Here is a 26,328-nt window from a genome sequence, read left to right as displayed (position 1 = left end):
TGGGAGCAATATGCTGGACACACTGGGGGCAATATGCTGAACACACTGGGGGCAGGATGCTGGACACACTGGGGGGCAGGATGCTGGATACACTGAGGGCAGGATGCTGGACACACTGGGGGCAGGATCCTGGAGTCACTGGGAGCAATATGCTGGACACACTGGGGGCAATATGCTGGAGACACTGCGGCAGAATGCTGGACACACTGGGAGCAATATGCTGGACACACTGGGGGCAATATGCTGGACACACTGGGGGCAATATGCTGGACACACTGGGGGCAGGATGCTGGACACACTGGGGGGCAGGATGCTGGATACACTGGGGGCAGGATGCTGGACACACTGGGGGCAGGATGCTGGACACACTGGGGGCAGGATACTGGACACACTGGGGCAGAATGCTGGACACACTGGGGGCAATATGCTGGACACACTGGGGGCAATATGCTGGAGACACTGGGACAGATTGCTGGACACATTGGGGGCAGAGATGCTGGACACTGGGGCAGAGATGCTGGACACACTGGAGGCAGGACTGGAGACAGATGGGGCAGGATTGGAGACATGGGCAGAATGTAGATACGGGGCATGATTGGAGACACGGGGCAGAATGAAAGATATGGGGCAGGAATGGAGACAGATCGTGCAGGATCATGGGGCAGGATGGATACGATGGAGAATGATGGGGCAGGATGGAGACATCATATGGGGCAGAATGGATACTCATGAGGGCAGGATGGGAGAACATATGGCTGGAGCCAGAAATGAGATACACGGGCAGGATGGGGGATTACCATAGGGTCTAATTAAGGGATATTATTACTGCAGTGATGTATTTATTTTATATTTTGAGGACACTGTTTTAAATGGGGGCGGTCCTGTTACTGTGTAGAGTGACACTATGTCGCCTCTTTTTCCTCATGTGGTGTAATGTAGAAGTTGGGAAAAATTAAGTAATGTGTTCTGCAAGCGGCGCTCGAGATAACTGTGTTATTTCCTGCAGAGACGAGTCCTGGCTGGATGAAGTGATGGAGGTCTGTGCTGGATGAAAGATGAAGGACTTCACCTAGAGGCGTCACTGGTGAGTCAGTATGTTACCTATACACTGACACTATACACTGTATACTATATACAGAGGTTCTGTGTATAATGTCACCGGTGATCACTGTATTACCTGTACACAGACACTGCATACTAAGTACAGTTCTCCTGTGAATACTGGCACTTATGGTGATAGTATTGTTTTTTTGTTTTCTTCCTAACTGAAGGGTAAATTGACTAGATCAATGGATGTTTGATAGGTTATAGTTTCACACAGCAACTATTTTCTTGGAATAATCTGGGTTCAGGTATATGATGACCCCGTCGCATGACTCGGTCACATAACCCCATCACATGACCCCGTCACATGACCGGGGGGCCCACAGTGTCTGAACAGCCCGGGGCCCTTTTACCCTTAATCCACCCCTGGGTGTTACATTGATTTGGTTGTGAAAACAGTGGTATGACCATTTTTACAAGGTGTCCCAGGAACTGGTTTTCGACACTGGTTTTCACATGCTACTGTGAGCAGCCTGCATGGCCTAAATGTGCTACCATGGCCTGCAGTATCTCCAGACTTATCTCCCATTAAAGGGAACCTGTCTCCTGAATTTGGCGGGACTGGTTTTGGGTCATATGGGCGGAGTTTTCAGGTGTTTGATTCACCCTTTCCTTACCCGCTGGCTGCATGCTGGCTGCAATATTGGATTGAAGTTCATTCTCTGTCCTCCGTAGTACACGCCTGCGCAAGGCAAGATTGCCTTACACGTTTGCCTATCACTAATCCTGAGCAAATGCATAAAGGTGTAGAGTGAAGTGAATAGCAGACCTGTATGTGAGTCCCCTATGGCCAATCTCGGTCCATTAACGAGCGCCGTTCGTCAAGTCTATGGGCGCTTGTTTACTACCTATCTACATTGGATGATGATTACTGATAGGAACAAAACCGATGGGAGTGCGATTGTTCTGTCCCCATACATCCTCATGTTATTGGCAGCATGCTACATCGTGTAGACGGGAAGTGTGCTGGCGATCAGGGCCGGCTCCAGGTTTTCGGGGGCCCTGGGCGAAAGAGTCTCAGTGGGCCCCCCCTTTAACACATACCCCGATTTATGATGCAGAGATACGGCAGAGAAATGTATAGTACAATGCCAGATTTCACTTCTTACATGAGTGACAGCTATTGTAAATTCTGCAGTGTATATATACAGGAGGAAAGGTGCTGTGCAGTGTATATATACAGGAGAGGTGCTGTGCAGTGTATATATACAGGAGGAAAGGTGCTGTGCAGTGTATATATACAGGAGAGGTGCTTTTCTGTTTTGAGTTTTTCTATGAAACAAAGACTTTTCTACATAAACAACGTTGTTTGGTTTTGCGGCCCCAACAGATCTGTGCTACAAAGTAACAGGCGGCTCGGGCATTAATGAGGGACCTGATGCTGAATCCTTTCCACAAACCCTAATGACCCAATTAGTGCCTCGTCATTAGAAGCTCATTAAACGCCTCCCTGTCCCGGGCAGTCATGTACAGTATGGGGGGATCCTGCAGCCCACCCCCTGACTGCTCCATACCATACACTGCCCTCTGTCGCGCTCACTATTACCCTGTGCATTTCTCCATCATCGTTACCCCATGTTACACTTGTCACCCCCCACTACAGAGTAGCAGGGCAGCCAATGTCACCCCCTCCCGGACCCTAATGGCAGCAGGAAATGTCTGCTCCTCTATTGGGTTGGAACCTGATTTAATCAAGGAATAATGTGTATTTGTTGCCGGTGGCTGCAGGGGAAGGGTTAAGTGATGCCATGTCCTTGGTGGGAGCAGTGGCAGCTGCTGGGACCTGGACAGAGACAACCAATGTTGCTGTGACTGCACAGTGTGACCTGGAGGAGAGAAGCTGAGACTCCGGAGCAGAAATCACCCACATGCCAGCACTGGGCAGAGTCCCTCCAGTCACCAGCCTGGGGCCACGGGGCCCCAATGTACAGCCCAAAGCTCAGTTTTATCCATGGCAGCAGCTCCCCTTCCTCCTGGCATCTGGTTAACCCCATTTATGCGGGTCGGATTGTTATCTTTAAGGTTTAGCAATAACCTTCATACAGATGGGAAGGGGTTAAGCTTCTTCCTATCCCACTGGTGCAGGTTTGGTGCAGCATGCATGTATTCTGGGAGAGCTGGGTGGCTACAGGCTGCACCCCACCAGCTGCTCCTCCAGACATCACCCACATTTTTAGGCAGCGGAGACAGACAGCAGCAGACTGAGCCACAGCTGCAACCACTGCTGGATACCATAACACTCACTCAGGCACTGGTAGACGGAGCTCCTCGGAATCTGCCTGATAAGTTCAGCTCAGCACTGTCTGCAGCCACCCAGGGGGGAGAGCAGAGAAGGTGCTCTCTCCGCCCACAAACAATGTCACACTGGCTGCCTTCTCTTAACCCCTATGTGTGCCTGCCTGGCTGCACTGACTGAGTGAGAAGATGCTTGTGTCAGAGCTGGCACATAGGGGTTAAGAGAACGCAGCCAGCAGTGACATTGTGGGCGGAGAGAGCATGTTATCTCCTGCTCTCCCAGCTGTAAGTGGGCCCCCCTCTCTCCCCAGGGCCCCGGCATTTGCCCGGAGTGCCGGGTGCTGACGCCGGCCCTGCTGGCGATAGCAATGATTTTTATGCCGACATAATCAATCCAATCACCCGATGAATGAGTGTTTTTACACGGGACAATAACCAGGAACGAGTGTTCCTTCGAATGCTTGTTGACCGATTCTCAGCCTGTCTTTAGTTTACATACATTCAATCACTCTGCCACTAAGCAGAGCCACACTTGCACTTCGGACGCCGCTGTGGTATACAGATGTGGTCCTGTTTTACATTATTCTGGCTGGGACTTTTAGTCCTGCTTCTGGTGTCTCACTGTTTAGTTCCTGACCTTGGCTTGTATTCTGAGGTTCTCAATTTTGACCCTGACCTCGAACTCCTGGATTCGATCTGACATCACGACCATTCTTCCAGCTCGATCCTCCGGGCCAGTAGCCTCTCTGTGGACATAACCCAGGGTGCCCTGCATGAGTCCAGATCCGTGTATAGGGGTTAAAGGGTGAAGGCTATAGTTCCCATGGGACCTACTAAGCGGATTGGCTTGTGCAAAGCCTGTCCATGGAAGGCTTCTACTTAGGCCATGTTCGTACGTTCAGTATTTGGTCAGTATTTTGCCAAAACAAGCAGTGGGTGATAAATACAGAAGTGGTGCATATGTTTCTATTATACTTTTCTTCTGATTGTTCCACTCCTGATTTTGACTTACAAATACTGATGTAAAAAACTAAACAAATACTGAACATGTGAACATGGCCTGACAGTTTGCCTTTACAGTATAATTTTCTCCAGAAATACTACAATGCAACCAAGATGGAGGCACCAAATAGTAGCACAAGAAGTACCTAGAGGTCTGTAACATGGACATCGGTGCAGTCTGTGCACCTCTGCATCACTCCATGCACATGGGATAGCACGCTGGTTGTTGGGTCAGCCAGTATCGTCACCACCAGTAATGTTACCATTGATTAACATATGATCTGTATGAGGCATCCTAGGGATGTAAAGCAAAACCTACGAGATGACCCAACATCAGCTGCAATGTAACTACAGACCATGTAAAATGTTTATAGGCAATAAAATGAAATACAAAGAAGCACAAAAGACGAACATTACAAGATTGTCGCCAACCCACTTATTAGACCACTTAGGTTAATTCCCTTAATACACTTATATGCGTTTTACAATGCAGTCATATTATGAGCATATGATATTGGCCTTTTACAATTAGAATCCATTTTCATAAAGTGTACCTCTTACCAAGCCGATCACTAGAACGGGTCAGAGATCTCGCCAGCTTCTGCGGCACTTGGTAGAGTTGAAGACAAGGCCTAAACAGTGGGGGAAATAAGTATTTGACCCCTTGCTGATTTTGGAAGTTTCCCCACTGACAAAGACATGAACAGTTTATTATTTTAAGGGTGGGTTAATTTTAACATTGAGAGATAGAATATCAAAAATAAAATCAAGAAAATCACATTGTATAAATTATATAAATTTATGTGCATTTTGCAGGGAGAAATAAGTATGGTAAATGCACAATGTAATGCAGTTTGCCATATCATTGTTTTTCTGCCGAGAATCATACAGAATCAAAAATAACATAGAAAGCTCCATTATACAATTACTGGTATACTGAGGTATGATATTAAAACTCTGCAAACTCTCGGAATGTTCATGAGCCCTTAAAGTTTGTAACTCTCCCTAGCGAGTCTAGCAGAAGGCAATGTGGTCTGAAAATGCCATGTACAGAGGTTTTAAAGGGACTCCGTCACCTGAATTTGGAGGGAACAATCTTCAGCCATAGGGGCGGGGTTTTTGGGTGTTTGATTCACCCTTTCCTTACCCGCTGGCTGCATGCTGGCTGCAATATTGGATTGAAGTTCATTCTCTGTCCTCCGTAGTACATGCCTGCACAAGGTAAGATTGCCTTATTATTATTGGGGATATGGTTGTGTTCAGAATTAGCCAATCATCACATTTAAATTCAGGTAGTCCATTATTTACAGTGATTCTGACTAAGCCCATATAAAGTTTAGCTTTTTTTTAGTAGGATTTTCCTGATATTTTCTTAGTTGTATTCCACAGCGCAAGTCATGGTCCGTAAACAGCTTACAACACAGCAAAGGGATCTCATTGTTGAAAGTTATCAGTCGAGAGAAAGGTAGCAACACATAAAATGTTCCAAGGCATTATATGAATTTGGCACAACAGTGACATTATCTAGAACTGGATCTCTCTCCAAAATGGATGAAAATAGAAAAAGAAAACTGATCTGTGAGGCTGCCAAGAGGCCTACAACAACATTGTTTTCAGGAATTTCTGGCAAGTACTGGTTGAGTACTGCATGTGACAACATTCTCCTGTATTCTTCATATGTCTGGCCTGTGAGATAGGGTGGCAAGATGAAAGATTTTTCTTACAAAGAAGAACATCCAAACCTAGCTATGTTTTTCCAAAACTTACATCGTCTTCCAAAAGCATGTGAAAAAATACCCACAAAAGCTAGCCCTGCACGTTACCAAAAAAACACCATACCCACAGTGAAGCATGATGGAGGCAGCATCATAATTTGGTGCTTGCTTTAGGCAAGGTGGAGGAAATTATGAACAGTTCCAAATAGCAGTCAATTTTGCATCAAAATCTTGAGGCCTTTGTTGAAAAGCTGAACATGGGGAATTTCATCATTCAGTACAACGACTCTAAGCATGCCTCTAAATTAACAAAAGAATGGTTTCACCAGAAGAACATCAAAGCTTTTGAAAGGCCCACAAAAGAGCCCAGAAGAGAATCCTATTGACAATGTATGTGTGACCTGAAGATGGCGCTGTATACAGGACATACCCTCGCAATCTGACACATCTGGAGCACTACTGTAAGAAGAGTGAACAGATTTACAAACACCTGGCATTTTAACAGGGGTGTGTAGACATTTTATAGCCATGTACATACCTGTGTGTAATAAAAAAAGATATTTAACCATTTGCTTAGCTTATTTTTTGTAATCGTATTTTAAATTACTAATAATAATAGGATATTGATTTATTCACAATTCTGCACCCTACAATTGTATCCATCTGTAGGGAAAATTTTAGTCAAATGGAAACTTACTTATCTAAGTTTTCTGTTAGGCACAACAAGGCAATATATCCAATGTGTTTTTAATTATTGTACTTGCTTATATACCATCGTATTCTGCAGTGTTTTCCAGACATCGCCGGCTCTGTCCCCATTGGAGCTCACAATCTACATTCCCTATCTGTAAGTTTCTGGAGTGTGGGAGGAAACTAATGAAAACATTAATGTTTAGGTACCACCCAACCACCTACGTGGAGGGTCCTTCATAGTGTCTGGAGGGCCCATAGTGAGGAGACAGCTCTAATATATCATGTAAGCGTGGCAATACCCGATAGTGAAGAACTCCATATACACAATCCAGCTGAATTGGTGAATTGTGCCATTTTACGTATTATAACAGGTATAGGCTGTTCACATGTCACTTTTATTTCTCGTCTTATGATGTATGGGCAATAGACCATAATGGATGGTCATCTCCTATGTCGTCCCAAGGCCCTCACTAAACCGCCTTCCCCCGCTTTCCTACCAGCCTCTCCTAGCTTTCACCCCGCTATTCCGAGAACTCCACTGAAGCAGCCTTCCATGGCTTTCCAGGGTCCAACACCCAGTTTCTGGAGTTATGTACTGAAGCAGCCTTCCCCAGTTTTTCCAAGTCCACCACCCAGCTTTCCCAGGTTCTCCACTTATGCAGATTCCCCAGCTTCTGAGTCCTCCACTGAAATAGCTTTCCCCAGCTTTATCACTCAGGTTTTCAGAACTCTCCAGTAAAGCAGATTTCTGAGATTCCTGGGATCCACTACTCAGCCTGTCCCAGCTTTATTACCTAGCTGTTCCAAGAGATCCAGTTCACCAGCCTTTCCCAGTTTTCTGTGATCTACCACCCAGCTTTCCCAATTCCTCTGCTAAAGCAGCCTTTCCCAGCTATCCCAGGTCCATCACCCAGTTTTCCCATGTCCTCCACTGAAGAATCTTTTATAGCTTTCCCAGGCCCACCATCAGTCTCCCAAATCCTCTGCTGAAGCAGCCATCCCCAGGTCCACCATTCAGCTTTCCTAAACTCTGCTCCTCCACTGAAGCCTCCTTTCCCAGGTCCATCACCCAGCTTTCCCGAGTCCTCCGCTGAAGCCTCCATTCCCATGTCCACCACCCAGCTTTCCTGAGTTCTCCGCTGAAGCCTCCATTCCCAGGTCCATCACCCAGCTTTCCTGAGTTCTCCGCTGAAGCCTCCATTCCCAGGTCCATCACCCAGCTTTCCCGACTTCTCCGCTGAAGCCTCCATTCCCAGGTCCACCACCCAGCTTTCCCGAGTCCTCCGCTGAAGCCTCCTTTCCCAGGTCCACCATCCAGCTTTCCTGAGTTCTCCGCTGAAGCCTCCATTCCCAGGTTCATCACCCAGCTTTCCCGACTTCTCCGCTGAAGCCTCCATTCCCAGGTCCATCACCCAGCTTTCCCGAGTCCTCCGCTGAAGCCTCCATTCCCAGGTCCATCACCCAGCTTTCCCGAGTCCTCCGCTGAAGCCTCCATTCCCAGGTCCATCACCCAGCTTTCCCGACTTCTCCGCTGAAGCCTCCATTCCCAGGTCCACCACCCAGCTTTCCCGAGTCCTCCGCTGAAGCCTCCATTCCCAGGTCCACCACCTAGCTTTCCCGAGTCCTCCGCTGAAGCCTCCATTCCCAGGTCCATCACCCAGCTTTCCCGACTTCTCCGCCGAAGCCTCCATTCCCAGGTCCATCACCCAGCTTTCCCGAGTCCTCCGCTGAAGCCTCCATTCCAAGGTCCATCACCCAGCTTTCCCGAGTCCTCCGCTGAAGCCTCCATTCCCAGGTCCACCACCCAGCTTTCCCGAGTCCTCCACTGAAGCCTCCATTCCCAGGTCCACCACCCAGCTTTCCCGAGTCCTCCACTGAAGCCTCCATTCCCAGGTCCACCACCCAGCTTTCCCGAGTCCTCCACTGAAGCCTCCATTCCCAGGTCCACCACCCAGCTTTCCTAAGCTCCAGTCCTTCGCTGCTGAAGCCTTCTTTAGCTTTCTATCACTCCTCTTTCCTCTTCCTCCGGTATTATTTATTCCTTGCATCTCCTGCCGTTACACTATTTATTCCTCTATGAATCTTCCATAGCTGTACCTATAGGTGGTATTTTCAGCGTTTCCTCCCCCTCTGAATGCAGCAGTTGCTCGGCGGCAGGAGGGGCACATAGCGGTCTGGAGGGTACACGGCTGGTCATGAGCGTGGTGCTGGGAGAAGTTTCTGCAGGAAGTTGCTGCTCGGGTTCACCCTATTTTCCACCTGTTGCTAAGCAGACTCCCCCTCCCCGCCACCCACTCCCACTTGTTGCTAGGCAGACTCCTCGCCCGTGACGTGTCGGGACGTTTCGTTTGTTTATTTATACATTGTAACAACCTGTGCGGACGTGCTGAGTCGGTTCCATTGTGACGTCACAGAGGCGTGGCTCCTCGCGGCCCCGCCCCCTCTTGTTTCCCCTCGGCTGTGGACGCTGCTATCAGCTTCTGGCTGTCTTGTCGTCCAGACGGAAAGCTGCGACCATAAGGCGCTGAGGCCAGAGAATAAGGCACGGGGCCTGGAGGGAGGGTGAAGAAGAGAGATTAATGACCCTATAGCAACCCCCCGAGACCTGGGCCACAGCCCCCCACTAATGTCCAGTATTGTCCCCCCAACCCCAAGAGCTGAGAGACCCTCGCAGAGAACCCACTGATTGTACGGTCTGGAGCAGGAACCTGAGGGCACCATGAAGACGGAGATCTCCACAGCTGCGGGCTTCCTCACCAGGCTCCTCACACACAGCGGCCTCCTGGAGGAGCAGCAGCTGCAGCGGTTCTGCCAGTCCCTGCAGGAGTCCATGAGAGGTGAGGAGCCGAGCGGCTGTACAATGCTCAGGACTTTATGACGTTCTCTACACTGTGTTCTGTCCCTCTGTGGGCGCAGACCTCATTCTCATAGATCATCGATGCCTTGGATTTGGCTTCATGGTCCATTGAGAACGCTGACGTTAGTTGTATTCTGTGTATATAGTAGCGGTATTTTGTATTTGTTAGTAGTATTTTGTGTAGTTAGTGGCTGTATATTGTGTGTGTTGGTGGTATTTTGTATAGTTAGTAGCTGAATTTTGTTTTTTTGTTCTATTTTGTACATATAGTAGCTGTATGGTGTGTTTTGTACACATCACATTGTAGCTGTATATTGTTTTTAGTGCTATTTTGTATATCTAGTAGCTGTATTTTGTATTTTAGTTATATTTTGTACATATAGTAGATGTGTATTGTATTTTGTATTTGTTAGTGGTATTTTTCATAGTAGTTGTATTTTGTACATATACTTGTTGTATTTTGTACATATAGTTGTTGTATTTCGTACATAGGCTTGTTGTATTTCGTACATAGGCTTGTTGTATTTTGTACATAGGCTTGTTGTATTTTGTACATAGGCTTGTTGTATTTCGTACATAGGCTTGTTGTATTTCGTACATAGGCTTGCTGTATTTCGTACATAGGCTTGTTGTATTTCGTACATAGGCTTGCTGTATTTCGTACATAGGCTTGCTGTATTTCGTACATAGGCTTGTTGTATTTCGTACATAGACTTGTTGTATTTTGTACATAGACTTGTTGTATTTTGTACATAGACTTGCTGTATTTTGTAGCCATCATTTACTTTGCTTGCATTATGACGTTGACCTAGTTTCTGCCCAGATCCTTTATTGTCTCTTTGTCTTCGGACTTCTGCAGTGTTCCTGTTATGAAAACTCTCCGCTGATCCATATTGATTGAGGAGATGTAGATCTAGATTAATGGATTGCCGCACACAAAACATTGCAGTTTATAGCTTCCAAAAGAATTGGTCAGAGCTGCCAAGGGCCTACAAGAATTCACTTGGCCCTTGTCTTTATGCAGAAGGGTTCATCTCGATGGTGCGAATGAATTCTCTGCCATATATTTTAGAATGAGTCCGAGGATTGAATAGTTATATTGTAATGAATAGTTGCTAATGTTGTTTTTTTTCTCCCTTCTCCCACCTCCTTTCAACTCCAACCCTCCCTTTTCTCCTCCTACTCTTCCCCACTCCCACTTTCTCCTCTTTGTCTCCAACAGATCATTATAAACATCACTGGTTTCCCCAGATTCCATGCAAAGGATCAGGGTATCGCTGTCTAAGAATCAACCACAAAATGGACCCTTTGATAGGTCGCGCGGCTGGACATATTGGCCTCAGCCATCAGAGACTGTTCCAGCTTCTTCCCAGTGAGCTGACAATGTGGGTCGACCCATTTGAAGTTTCCTATCGCATTGGAGAAGATGGATCTATCTGTGTATTATATGACGGATCACCAGCGGTGGTCAAGCCTTTGGAGACCCACTCTAGCTGCAAAGATGCACTTCGGATGGGACGGCACAGCCCGTCCAAAAACTACAGCATGATGACGGTTTCTAGTTAAATATACAGTTAAAAGGAACATTCATCTGAATTGTACAATGATTTATGTCTCCATGAAGTTAGATGACCTCCTCGGCACACAGACCCTAAATTGTAGTACTGCCAGGCCTCCGGGGCATAGTAATTGTAATTTGGTGTAAAAGGCGCTTATTAGGTTTTTTTTCTCCCCATGTGGAATTGTATATTGTAAATGAAATATTGAGTCAAGAGAGAATTTATATTTTGGCATTACCCTTGACTCTTTTTAATAAAACATATGTTTTATTATGGCTTCTTTTACTGTTCTCAAGGAAGAGACGTATTATTTATCAAAGATTAATGTGATCTTAATAAAGCCACATTGTTTGCTGTGACTAGAGAGGGTGAGGAAATCCAGAGCCGATAAAGTCTCCTTACACATCATCTGGGAAGTGTCTTGCCAGCAACAAAAAGTAAAAATTCTTTTTTTTCCTCTCTTCTTTGTTTGAGATATCTGTAATCTCACAAACTGGACATTGTTTTCAGGCTCTTCTGAAGCTTTACGCCCAGATACATTATAGCAGAGATGTCAAACTGCATTCCTCGAGGGCCGCAAACAGGTCATGTTTTCAGGATTTCCTTGCATTGCACAGGTGATAATTTAGTCACCTGCACAGAATGATTCCAGCACCTTGTGCAATACAAGGAAATCCTGAAAACATGACCTGTTTGCGGCCTTCGAGGAATGCAGTTTGACACCTCTGCATTATAGGATCTAAGAGAAGGAGAGGTTTATCTGATGCTTGTTTTCCTCAGTTGCATATTACATTTCCCAGAGGAGCATTGCATGGCCAATAAGTCTCCTTACACTGGCATATCAATCTCCATAAGGAGAAACGATACTCCTTAGACCCAAGGCTATTAAGGGAATGGGTAAACTACATTACCAAGACAGGTTATCAAACATGTTGTTGTTCAAGGCTTAGGGGCGATCTTATAGTGTACAAATATATGAGGGGACAGTACAGATCTTTCTTAAAAAAAAAAAAAAAAAAAAAAGTTTACATTTAGGCCGGTGATGGTGACGAGGGGGCATTTTCTAAGCGTAGAGGAAAAAAAAAAGGTTTTATCATATTCATGGGCAGGGATTCTTTACTGTAAGAGCAGTGAGATTATGAAACTCTCTGCCCCATGATGTGGTAATGCTTAACTAAACAAGTACAAAGAGGGCCTGTTCTTGAAAAATTATATTTATTTCTTTTACTTACTTATACAGCGCCATTAATTGCACACCGCTTTGCAGATGTTATCGACACTGTCCCCATAGGGGCTCACAATCTAAATTCCCTATCAGCATGTTTTTGGAGTGTGAGAGGAAACCGGAAGACCTGGAGAAAGCCCACGCAAACACGGGAAGAACCTACAAACTCCTTGCAGATGTCGTCCTTGGTTGGACTTGAAGCCAGTGCTGCTAACCACTGAGCCACCGTGCTGCCCCCTGCCATAATATTAACTATAGTACTAGATTCTGTGATAGGACATTAATCCAGAGAACTAGTCTGATTGCCATATGTGGATTCGGGAAGGAATTTTTCTCCTAATATGGGGCAATTAGCATCTGCCTCATGGGGTGTTTCCATCCTCTGGATCAGTGTTTCCCAATCTCCAGTCCTCACGGACCCCACAGGTCATGTTTTCAGGATTTCCTTAGTATTGCTCAAGTAGTGGAAGTATCATCAAGGCATCCGGAATTGTCTCACCTGTGCAACACTATGGAAATCCTGAAAACATGACCTGTGGGGTCCGTGAGGACTGGAGTTTGGGAAACACTGCTCTGGATCAACATGTTAGGTTGTAGATTGAACCTTGATGGACCTGTTTCTGAGGGATCTGTCCTCCATTACACAGACACACACTGATTTGGAGGAGAACAGTGAAATGTCTGGTCTCCGTGTTGTGCCACTGTCGGAAACGGAACACCAGTGACTGAGCTTCTTTCTCAACACATAACCGCTGATTGCTGGAACTTAGTGACCAGCCAATTGCCAGAGGAGCCTTCCAAGGGGGAATATGCCTTAAAGGATGTTATATCATTATTGTGAACAACATGCAGATGATCCTGAGATTTTGGAAATTCTTTAATCTTTAGAAAACCTTGTAGCTTTTTTTAAGATACCCAACACAATACAAAGTCTGTATCAAGGCTTCCAAGTGCTGCTGTTCTCTTGGGTCCGCCAGCAATGTTAGCATCCTAAAACTAAACCAATGGCTGATATTTCATTAACCAAGGATAAAGGATTGGTCTGCTACCCTAGCCTTGTATCTAAATGCCTTAGGCTAGGGTCACATTGCGTTAGGAGTGAAGATCCAAGACAAAAAGAAAAAAAGAAAAAAAAGGGGTCGAGCTGCACAGCCTTATCTTTCAGCAGATCAGCGGCAATGATTCACAGCAATCAGCCTTCAGTGCAGGGGGTGCTCGCATGGAAGACAACTGTGTACATATGACTAAGAGCAGAAAAACGCGGCAGCACTCACCCTGTAGTGGTCCAATGCTTTTATTCAAGACATGAGGATTTACAGCTTCACGGTCCGAGGGAGTGCAGGTGAACGGGAGGTGAGCAGGGAATGACGACGGCCGTTTCACGCTGATCAAGCGCTTCAACAGGTCTGATCAAACCTGTTGAAGCGCTTGATCAGCGTGAAACGGCCGTCGTCATTCCCTGCTCACCTCCCGTTCACCTGCACTCCCTCGGACCGTGAAGCTGTAAATCCTCATGTCTTGAATAAAAGCATTGGACTACTACAGGGTGAGTGCTGCCGCATTTTTCTGCTCTTAATCACATTGCGTTAGGGCAGTCTGTTTAGCGCATAGAGCTATGGACTGCGCTAACGCAATGTCGCAAAAGGGATCGCGTTAGCCGATCCCGCTAGCGCAGATCCCCGATCTGCGCTAGCGAGGAACGGACCGCAAGCAGCGTTCGCGGTCCGTCACTCAAATGACGGCACATCGCTAGCGCATGCCCAATGTGGGCGTGCGCTAGCGATGCGTTCGCCATTACAGGCAATGGCGGCGTTAACAGATTACGTTAGACCGCGTTATGCCGCGGTGTAACGTAGTTCGTTAAACGCAGTCACATAACGCAGTGTGACTCTAGCCTTAGACAAGACAAAGTGGGCTGTTTGGCATGTGCCCCAGTTTCTCCCAGTCAATGCCATAGCGCGAGGGTGGTCAGGGAGGCAATTGCCTTGGACTCCAAATTCTATGAGGGGGCAAAAAGTTTGCTGCTTATGAAGAGCACAACAGGCAAAATGAATTTGTCGTTGGCTACAGGGCACCAAATAGGCAGCAATCAAAACAACAAGCCTCAGCATAATGAAGGGAGCTTTGTCATCTCAGTCGCTGCCTATGCAGAGCGCAACAGCCAAAGACAAACTCATCTTGACCGCTGCTATCTGCATAAGCAAAACAGATGAGCATCTAATGAATTAAGATAGTATTGAATCAAGTGCACGATTCAATATGGTCTTCATTAATTATTCAAAACTAGGATTAACACTAAGGATTGGTTAGGTTTAGGATTAGGTTTAACCCCTTAGTGACGGAGCCAATTTTTTTAAATCTGACCATTGTCACTATATGTGGTAATAACTCTGGAACGCTTCAACAAATCCCAGTGATTTTGAGAATGTTTTTTCGTGACACATTATACTTTATGATAATGATAAATGTAGGTCAATATGTTTTGTGTTTATTTATAAAAAATATCAGAAATTTGAGAAAAATTTAAAAAAATTAACAATTTTCAAACTTTGAATGATTATCCCTTTAATCCAGATAGTCATACCATAGAAAAACATTAATAAATAATATTTCCCACATATCTGCTTTACATCAGCACCATTTGTAAAATGTTATTTTATTTTGTTAGCATTTTAGGAGGTTTAAAAATGTAGCAGCAATTTTTCTTTTTTTCATAGAAATTTACAAAATTTATTTTTTTAGGGACCTATCCATGTTTGAAGTGCCTTTACGGGTCCCATATATTGGGAAACCCCCAAAAGTGATACCATTTTAAAAACAGAACCCCCTGACATATTGAAAACTGCTGTCAGGTAGTTTATTAACCCTTCAGGTGCTTTGCAGGAATTAATGCAAAGTGGTATGACAGAAATGAAAATGTGTATTTTTACCACCTAAATATCTCTAAAGGTACCGTCACACTTAGCGACGCTGCAGCGATACCGACAACGATCCGAATCGCTGCAGCGTCGCTGTTTGGTCGCTGGAGAGCAGTCACACAGACCGCTCTCCAGCGACCAACGATGCCGGTAACCAGGGTAAACATCGGGTAACTAAGCGCAGGGCCGCGCTTAGTAACCCGATGTTTACCCTGGTTACCATGCTAAAAGTAAAAAAAAAAAAAACCGTACATACTTACCTAACGCTGTCTGTCCTCCAGCGCTGCGCTCTGCTTCTCTGCTCTCCTTCTGTACTGTCTGGGAGCCGGAAAGCAGAGCGGTGACGTCACCGCTCTGCTTTCCGGCTCACAGCCAGTACAGGAGGAGTGCAGAGCACAGCGCTGGAGGACAGACAGCGGTAGGTAAGCATGTATTGTTTGTTTTTTTTTACTTTTAGCATGGTAACCAGGGTAAACATCGGGTTACTAAGCGCGGCCCTGCGCTTAGTTACCCGATGTTTACCCTGGTTACCAGTGAAGACATCGCTGGATCGGTGTCACACACGCCAATCCAGCGATGTCAGCAGGAGTCCAGCGACGAAATAAAGTTCTGGACTTTATTCAGCGACCAACGATCTCCCAGCAGGGGCCTGATCGTTGGTCGCTGTCACACATAACGATTTCATTAACGATATCGTTGCTACGTCACAAATAGCAACGATATCGTTAACAATATCGTTATGTGTGAAGGTACCTTAACTTCTGAACAGATTACTACAGCCGGCAGACTCTAAGGCCGCTATTTGGTCATGAATTGCCAGGGCAAATATTAGGACCACAAAATTATGATCTCATGGTGCCAATTGGGATAAAGGGGAAGCCCCCACGCTCTGTTAACCATTTATAATGATGTAGTCACTATTGACAGCAGCATCTAAGGGGTTAAACAGAGTTGGACAGTGCAAACACTGATCGTGGCTGTTGCAGGAAGTTGTCAGCTATAGTGGACAGCCAACAGCTGCTGGATTGTCACCTGTATGGGGAGACTATTCTCTCATATCTCAGGTCAGTTAAAAGACGTATTGGCGGTCATTAAGGGGTTAAGACTAGGGCAGGGGCAGACATATCATTGGTACAATGTGTGTGGAGCGCCCCATAGGGCCGTGGGATACTCTGTACAGGGTCCGACACAGTTCTTAAAGGAGAAGGTCACGGCAGGAGTGACCCGGTCCGTGGCCCTGGGCATCCATAAATAAAGTGTTGTTTTGTGGTATAAGGGTTATGGGGAAAATGTTGGACACCACCCGTGGTATTCGGCTATAATAGCGAAGCTGCAATGAGATCCTCTGGGGCGATGGTGGTGCAGCAAAGATAGTGCAGCCATCCACTGATAGAGCTAGCCCCAGGGCAGTTGTAGAGTTAAGTGTTAAGATGGCGATTGTGGTTGTGCCAGGCAGGTGACGCAGGAATAACTCAAAGGACACAGCAAGGTGCAGCTTCCACTTTTACTCACAGTTCTCCAGTCCACAAACGCCAGCCGGATGCTGTGTTCTCCGGGTCAGTGGTCCAGCAAACTCCCAGGTAAATTGGGGTGCACCTTTCCAGGACACCTTTCTCTGGCCGTCTCCCTACACTGGCTTCCACTTCTCCTGCCCAGCATCTCACCCACAGTGTCCCAAGCCAGCAGCCACGAACCTGGTAGGGCGACGTCCTCTCAGTCCCCTGGATTCTATCCGGCTGCCATTATGGCGAGTTATGGGTGGATGTGGCTGTGACACTTACAGACGCCACAGCTTTCATTTTTTTAGCTGAACTTGAAGATTTCCACTAAGCTTGGGCCGGTCCCCTGACCGCGACCTGGTCCCTCCACCTGGCAATGGTCAGCGTGGATGCGGGCCACATGGGTGGCTTCTGCACTTCCCGTGCCCCTAGGACCCCCTCTGTCTCTCCCTCACTTCTCTCCTCAGCCACGTTCTTCACTCCTCTCCCTTTGGTCTACCAGGACCAACTGCTCTAGCACACTGTCTTTTTCGCCTCATAAGCTCCTCACCCTTTCCTACCTACCCCAACCACTCCCACCACCCAGTCCTATCCAGCCTGGGATGAGGCCTTCCTCTCTAAGGGTGCGCCCAGATCCCCTGACTGAACTGGTGTGTGTTGGATGTGAATGTTAGAGTCCTGGGTAGTGCCCCTCCTTACCTGACAGTGGGATACCACACCTCTGGATGAGGTGCAGTACCTCTATGGTGACTGGACCCTCAGGGGCGCCACATGAGCAGCTGGCCCAAGAGGTATGGGGACCACTGCCACCTTCATAGCAACATGCAGGTCCTGTCCCAGACATAAAGAAGGGCCCATATACTGTTCTTGTACATTGGCCTTCTTCCATCTGTGTCCTCCAGTTGGCTAGGGTTTGGATTAGGCTTACAAGTAAGGCTAGGCTGAGGGTTAGACTTAGGGCGCAGGCAGACAGCCGTATTATCCGTGCGAGGATCACATCACAATCCTTGGACTGGCTGACCTGAATGTGACAGCTCCATAGAAATACTCGCTGTCGTGCTCAGGTCAGGTGAGCCGACAGCCAGTCCCAAGATTGCGATGTGATCCTCGCACAAGTAATACTGCCCTGACTGTGCCCTTAGGTTTAAGGTTAGGGATAGAGCTAAGATAATAAAATTGTTACTTAAAAAAATGTAACTTAAAGAAAGAAAAAATATATATCACAATGTATAACATTTTAGTTTTTAAATTCTATCAAAAAGCAAAAAAAAATCTAGGCGGTCAAAGAGCAAACATCCTCAAATTGCAATACATATCCTTGAGAGGTAAGGGGTTCAATATTGGACTGGTAGAATGGAGTCGGAGTACTGTACTTCTGGTTCATGGCTATGGGGTGCAAAATACTTGCCTTGCACCAGGCGCTGGTAATTGACATTATGCCTATAGCTATACCAATACATATTACATCTGATTCATGGCCTGGAATAAAATTATAATGCCACAAAATGCACATCTAGGCCCTACCTTACTTATTGCCCGGGCCCCTATTTTTTTAAGCAGCTCTGTATAATGAAGTCATATTTGCCTTTACTTATCTTTTCCTCCATTTACAATAAAGACAGGACATTAAAAAAAAAACTTGAGACCGGATATAATGTGATTTAAAAGAGGAACTTGTCATTTTCATGAGGCTGCAGACTACATTATTGTGTGAATGGAATAATTCATCAGTGTCCCTCCCCGTGCGCTCAGCCGTGTGATACATATGTATGCAGAATGCAATACGGCTCATTAGAGAAAGAAGATAGATGTTCTTAGTTTAATGGTTGTCTTTGCTGAGGTTGGAGCTTGCAGGATTTAGAGTTTGGCATGGAGATTATCTTGCAGACTGCAGTATGTATGAACATGTTGTTATTTGCCCTGGCCAATGGTGTGAGAACGTTGTATATTGTGTTGCCCATGTTCCCTTTAATATATATATTTTTATATATATATATATATATATATATATATATATATATAATTTCTGGATGGCAGAAAGTGGCCCCAGTTCTACCATATTAACACTTTCCAAGCTTCCTAGCCTATATTCATGCTAAGAATTCAGCGGCATTATATGGGCATGACTAGAGTCGGACAGGCCCTGGTTCATGATTTGGACCTGCCCCCATGTTGGTCAGATCAATAACTATTACTTAAAGGGAGTGTGTCACCAGGTTTTTACTACCCCATCGTAGAACAGCATGAAGTAGGAGTAGAGTCCCTGACTCCAGCGATATATATCACTTACTGGGCTGCTTCCTGCTGTTTTGGTATAAACACTATTTTATCTGCTGTAGACCTAGCAGTTCTCTGAATGCTGAGCTCTGTATAACCCTGCCCACACCAATGCCAATGCTTTCATTGTACACTGTGCATAGGCAGAAAGCTGCCAATCAGCAGCTTGTTGGCATCCCGTCTGGCACATGCCCCACCAACGCATCGCTCTTCGCAGGGCTGTGGAGTCACAGTCGGAGCCCATTTTGGTGGAGTCTGTGTCGGTGTCATGGGAATTGAGGAGTCGGAGTCAGAGGTTTGGCTTACCAACTCCACAGTGATATATACAGTATATAGTACTAACATATTCCGGAGAGATTTACAAACATGTACAAACAAAACTAGACATTACATAGCAGCACATACAATGTAAGAGTTTACAATCTATGAGGAATTAGAAATGAGATTGGAAAGAATACATAAACCTGCAGGAACTAGCTATCAAGCCAGAAACTGTAGATAGAGTGTATTAGGTTTTGAGGGGTGTGGGGGCTATTGTTGAAGGAAGGGATCAGGTTCTGAGGAATCATGTGGAGGGAAGGAGTAATGTAAAGAAGTTAGGTTAGTGATTGTTATAGACCTGCCTAAAACAATACCCCCAAAAAGTTGAGCCAGGGCCTATGTTTGTATAAGTCCATTGCATATGTGTTCACACTGTGGCCATTAAACAAAAGAGAACCTAACATAAAAAAAACCAAAATGAGCATATGCCCTGTAGTAAGTAAATAAATAAAAAACATAAAAAGGTTTTTTTGTTAAATGGCCCTAGTGTGGGGGGCACGCCTTCCCTGAGCTCCTGTGGCACTCATCTTGACTGAGTGATTTAGAGGCAGAGGAAGGGATCAGCGCTTGCCTCACCCACTTCCCTAAAGTCCCTGAACGTCAAGGAGCTGATCTACATTTGCAGCAGTGTCTTGATCCGCTCCAAGAAGCAGGGGAGAGAAGAAGATGTGGTGCCGACCAAAATCGAAGACTTGGAGCTCGCACTGCCGGCGAGCAGAGGTATAAAGGTGCGTTGGGAGATGTGGCTGCGTGGTTGGAGAAATTAGCTCACAGGCTTCCATCATCTAGTACCCCACTCAAGAAGTCAGTGTCTGCCACACAGGGGGCGAGGGCCACACCTGGTGAAAGGTCTTGATTAATGGTCTTATCTCTGGAGAAGGAGACTGAGTTCCCTGAGCTGCCACTAGCTCCCCTGCCCCTAGATCCCCCCACAACCAAAATGGATCTGCAAAGTTGTATCCTTGAAGAGATTTCCTTGGGGGGCTCCCCTTCCCTGCAAGATGTCCTCAATGCTTTAATACATGCACCTTTTTACTCTCAATACACTGATGGGACAAGTTGACCATATACAAGAATCTATTTCTATAATACATCATGACGTGCATAAAAGGGCAGAACGCACCACAGCGGTCGAAAGCAGGGTTAGTGAGTTGGAAGACGCCCTCCGGACAGTCCACAGAGATATACAGAGTCACGTGCAAGCAGTCGTAGCACTTATCACTAATGCTGATGACCTGGAAAATTGTCAGAGACGCAAAGATATCAGACTGGCAGATGTCCCTGACAAAGCTGAGGGGAATGACCTGGATGTTTTTTTTTTTTTAAATGGTTACTGGATACCTTTGGCAAAGATACTTTCACTTCTTCATTTGTGGTGGAGAGCTCACAGGGTCCCCACAAAAACAAAACCCAGTAGACAGAGCCCCGGGCCTATTCAATTAAAATACTGCACTACAAGGAAGAAGAGATCATACTAAGGATGGCAAGAGAGAAGCAGGACATTAAGCTTGAGGAAATAGAAAATATAGTTTTCCTCAGACTTCTCACCACGGGAGGTCAAGCGCAGAAGGTCCCAGTTTCTGGACATAAAAGGGAGTATTAGGAGACTGGGCCTGCAATACACAATGATCTACGCAGCCAAGCTCAGGGTGGTTGTCTTTGGCACTATCACATTCTTTGAGTCCTCAAAAGACCACTTAGATGCCTGGATCGTCATGAGCAACAAACGCCTGAGGGGCCGGAAGGACTCGAGACAGCCCGAACACTCACTGACCCTGAACGTCCTTTTTCTCACTACCTGTTATTAATTTCAGAAGATCTCTCTGTTGCAGGACTCAGACCTCATTTAATGTTACTATGTGGCACCAGAACTTTTGTGGCTGGTATTTCTGGCCAAATCTTTGTGTTACTTAGTTTAATTTCCACATTAATGCGATGGGCGCTTGTTTCTGCCTTTGCAGATGCATGCACCTAATGGTTAAGGGTTTGGAAAGGTTTGCCTGAGACCCATCCCTTGCTAATAAGGGCAAGTTTACAACATTACTGGGAGGGGTTTTATTGGTTCACAGTTGAGGTAGATGAGGTAGATGGGGAGGGGAATGCTTATGCACAGAAATTTGGATCCTTTTAAGAGCAGGGTAATCGGCTAACTCGCAAGGATCATCTTTCATGGTTGTTCTTAAAGATGGTTACTTAGGTTGATTTGATTTCTTAGAATATTCGTGAGTTGAGCAACAACTCAAAAAGATTCGCAATCCTTGACTATATAAAAAGATTCAACCCTGCAATAATAGGACTACAGTGGACCTATCTAACAAACAGCACTATCAATCAGATACAAAGGTCCTGGATAAGGTATAACCTACGTTCTAATTACTCATGGGGGGTTGGTCTAATTATATAGAAAAGTCTCTCATTTACGCATATTGACTCCTTCAAAAACTCTGACAGTAGATTTCTTGGGGTTAGATGTAGAATCCTGCACTTTGAATGTATCATTGTCGTAGTCTATATACCCCCTCCATACTCAAATATCCCTGTCAAAAGGTACTTGAGAGACTGGCATTGTGGCCGGATGTACCCTTAGGGAGTCTGATGGATTGTAATAATTGCCACCTTGGAACTCATAGGTTTACGAGGGGAGGTAAAGCTTTGTCCCCCTTTGGTAGTCTAATCAGAGAGGTGGGACTGTTTGACATTTGAAGGGAGGAGTTTCCAAACTTAAAGGTCTTTTCTTGTGCCTCGTCTACCTATCAATCTCTTCCAAGGATTCAGCTAGCCTTATGTAGCGCTCAAATGACCACACTAATTTCCAAAATGTCTCTGTCGGATACTCTCGCTTCTGGCTACAGGTGCAGGTGGTCTGCCAAGATCTAGGTATTCAATAGGCTAGAAACGTAATCTATTCTGGTTTAAAATTATTAAATGCACTACCATTAGGGTGAAACTTGGGGAATTCTTTGATATCAATTCTCGTTTGGCCCTAATAATGTGGTTTTGGGGGGTTCTGATCAGATGGATTAAACTAGTAAAGGATAATTTTGCGGAAAAGAGGGCTTCAATTCGAGACTAAGGTTTGAGAATCCGAAACATTGTTTACCCAGTATAATTTGATAATTTGTGTTGGACAGCTAAACATTGACTGTCCAACACTGCACCTACAATAGAGGAAGTGGTCCAAACACTAGTATTCTAATGGAGAGAAAGATTTACATTGAGAGGAGAGCCATGGCCAAATTCGGCAAGCCGTGAGGAGACTGGATTACATGTCCAACAGTGGTACGCATCTGAAGCTCTCGCTGGGGACGTGGTCTTTAATATGTTTATTCTTGGATAATTCATGTACAGCCGGAGAGACGACTTCTCTGTACTGAAGCACTGGAATAAATGGTCCTTACATGTACTCATATCGGTCTGCATTCTGGGGTGGGAACAGTGTCGGACTGGAGTAGTTTGGGCCCACCAGAGAAAATCATTCTTGGGGCCCACCATGCTTAAAGGTACTAACTGCAGAGTCTTCCCTTAGCTTCCATCTAGTCAAGCTAATAATCAGAGAATTTTTTGCAAATATATACCTGTCCAAACAATCACCGGACAAACCAGGGTGCAATGATTTTTACTCTTGATTTAAAAACATCCTTATGGGCAGCAGATAACTTTGTGTAAATAAGACAAGTGCTGCCGAGAACAATGATATTCTATAACCACAGAAAGATTGTATTAATTAGACACACGCTAAACACAAGACACATACACACTAGACACAGGATACATACACACCAGTCACACACTAGACACAGGATACATACACACCAGTCACACACTAGACACAGGATACATACACACCAGTCACACACTAGACACAGGATACATACACACCAGTCACACACTAGACACAGGATACATACACACCAGTCACACACTAGACACAGGATACATACACACCAGTCACACACACTAGACACAGGATACATACACACCAGTCACACACACTAGACACAGGATACATACACACCAGTCACACACACTAGACACAGGATACATACACACCAGTCACACACTAGACACAGAATACATACACACCAGTCACACACACTAGACACAGGATACATACACACCAGTCACACACACTAGACACAGGATACATACACACCAGTCACACACTAGACACATGATACATACACACCAGTCACACACACTAGACACAGGATACATACACACCAGTCATACACTAGACACAGGATACATACACACCAGTCACACACACTAGACACAGGATACATACACACCAGTCACACACACTAGACACAGAATACATACACACCAGTCACACACACTAGACACAGGATACATACACACCAGTCACACACTAGACACATGATACATACACACCAGTCACACACACTAGACACAGGATACATACACACCAGTCATACACTAGACACAGGATACATACACACCAGTCACACACACTAGACACAGGATACATACACACCAGTCACACACTAGACACAGGATACATACACACCAGTCACACACTAGACACAGGATACATTCACACCAGTCACACACTAGACACAGGATACATACACACCAGTCACACACACTAGACACAGGATACATACACACCAGTCACACACACTAGACACAGGATACATACACACCAGTCACACACTAGACACAGGATACATACACACCAGTCACACACACTAGACACAGGATACATACACACCAGTCACACACACTAGACACAGGATACATACACACCAGTCACACACTAGACACAGGATACATGCACACCAGTCACACACTAGACACAGGATACATACACACCAGTCACACACTAGACACAGGACACATACACACCAGTCACACACTAGACACAGGACACATACACACCAGTCACACACTAGACACAGGATACATACACACCAGTCACACACTAGACACAGGATACATACACACCAGTCACACACACTAGACACAGGATACATACACACCAGTCACACACTAGACACAGGTTACATACACACCAGTCACACACTAGACACAGGATACATACACACCAGTCACACACTAGACACAGGACACATACACACCAGTCATACACTAGACACAGGATACATACACACCAGTCACACACACTAGACACAGGATACATACACACCAGTCACACACTAGACACAGGATACATACACACCAGTCACACACACTAGACACAGGATACATACACACCAGTCACACACTAGACACAGGATACATACACACCAGTCACACACACTAGACACAGGATACATACACACCAGTCACACACTAGACACAGGATACATACACACCAGTCACACACTAGACACAGGATACATGCACACCAGTCACACACTAGACACAGGATACATACACACCAGTCACACACACTAGACACAGAATACATACACACCAGTCACACACACTAGACACAGGATACATACACACCAGTCACACACTAGACACAGGATACATTCACACCAGTCACACACACTAGACACAGGATACATACACACCAGTCACACACTAGACACAGGATACATACACACCAGTCACACACACTAGACACAGGATACATACACACCAGTCACACACTAGACACAGGATACATACACACCAGTCACACACTAGACACAGGATACATACACACCAGTCACACACACTAGACACAGGATACATTCACACCAGTCACACACACTAGACACAGAATACATACACACCAGTCACACACTAGACACAGGATACATTCACACCAGTCACACACACTAGACACAGGATACATACACACCAGTCACACACTAGACACAGGATACATACACACCAGTCACACACACTAGACACAGAATACATACACACCAGTCACACACACTAGACACAGGATACATACACACCAGTCACACACTAGACACAGGATACATACACACCAGTCACACACTAGACACAGGATACATTCACACCAGTCACACACACTAGACACAGAATACATACACACCAGTCACACACACTAGACACAGGATACATTCACACCAGTCACACACTAGACACAGGATACATACACACCAGTCACACACACTAGACACAGGATACATACACACCAGTCACACACTAGACACAGGATACATACACACCAGTCACACACACTAGACACAGGATACATACACACCAGTCACACACTAGACACAGGATACATACACACCAGTCACACACACTAGACACAGGATACATACACACCAGTCACACACACTAGACACAGGATACATACACACCAGTCACACACTAGACACATGATACATACACACCAGTCACACACACTAGACACAGGATACATTCACACCAGTCACACACACTAGACACAGGATACATACACACCAGTCACACACTAGACACAGGATACATACACACCAGTCACACGCTAGACACAGGATACATACACACCAGTCACACACTAGACAAAGGATACATACACACCAGTCACACACACTAGACACAGGATACATTCACACCAGTCACACACACTAGACACAGAATACATACACACCAGTCACACACTAGACACAGGATACATTCACACCAGTCACACACACTAGACACAGGATACATACACACCAGTCACACACACTAGACACAGGATACATTCACACCAGTCACACACACTAGACACAGGATACATACACACCAGTCACACACACTAGACACAGGATACATTCACACCAGTCACACACACTAGACACAGGATACATACACACCAGTCACACACTAGACACAGGATACATACACACCAGTCACACACACTAGACACAGGATACATTCACACCAGTCACACACACTAGACACAGAATACATACACACCAGTCACACACTAGACACAGGATACATTCACACCAGTCACACACACTAGA

General features: G+C 45.6%; 1 protein-coding gene across 1 annotated transcript; it reads left to right on the top strand.

Moving 5' to 3' along the window:
• Positions 1 to 9,199: 9,199 nt before the first annotated feature.
• LOC138647705 (protein BTG1-like) lies at positions 9,200 to 11,435 on the top strand. Its single transcript, XM_069736924.1, has 2 exons — positions 9,200 to 9,586; positions 10,829 to 11,435. The coding sequence occupies exons 1-2, from the start codon at positions 9,469 to 9,471 to the stop codon at positions 11,170 to 11,172; spliced, it is 462 nt and encodes a 153-aa protein (XP_069593025.1). The 5' UTR covers positions 9,200 to 9,468; the 3' UTR covers positions 11,173 to 11,435.
• The last annotated feature ends 14,893 nt before the right edge of the window (positions 11,436 to 26,328 follow it).

This window comes from Ranitomeya imitator, chromosome 8 (assembly GCF_032444005.1).
Source record: "Ranitomeya imitator isolate aRanImi1 chromosome 8, aRanImi1.pri, whole genome shotgun sequence".
Classification (NCBI taxonomy): Eukaryota; Metazoa; Chordata; class Amphibia; order Anura; family Dendrobatidae; genus Ranitomeya; species Ranitomeya imitator.
The sequence above is the reverse complement of the archived record's forward strand: the minus strand, read 5'-3'. Positions and strand labels throughout refer to the sequence as shown.

Bases quoted from the DNA above. Each gene is read 5' to 3' on its own strand.
- LOC138647705 (XM_069736924.1), top strand. From the start codon at position 9,469: ATGAAGACGGAGATCTCCACAGCTGCGGGCTTCCTCACCAGGCTCCTC. The intron at 9,587-10,828 runs GTGAGGAGCCGA...TGTCTCCAACAG, and splicing joins CCTGCAGGAGTCCATGAGAG to ATCATTATAAACATCACTGG.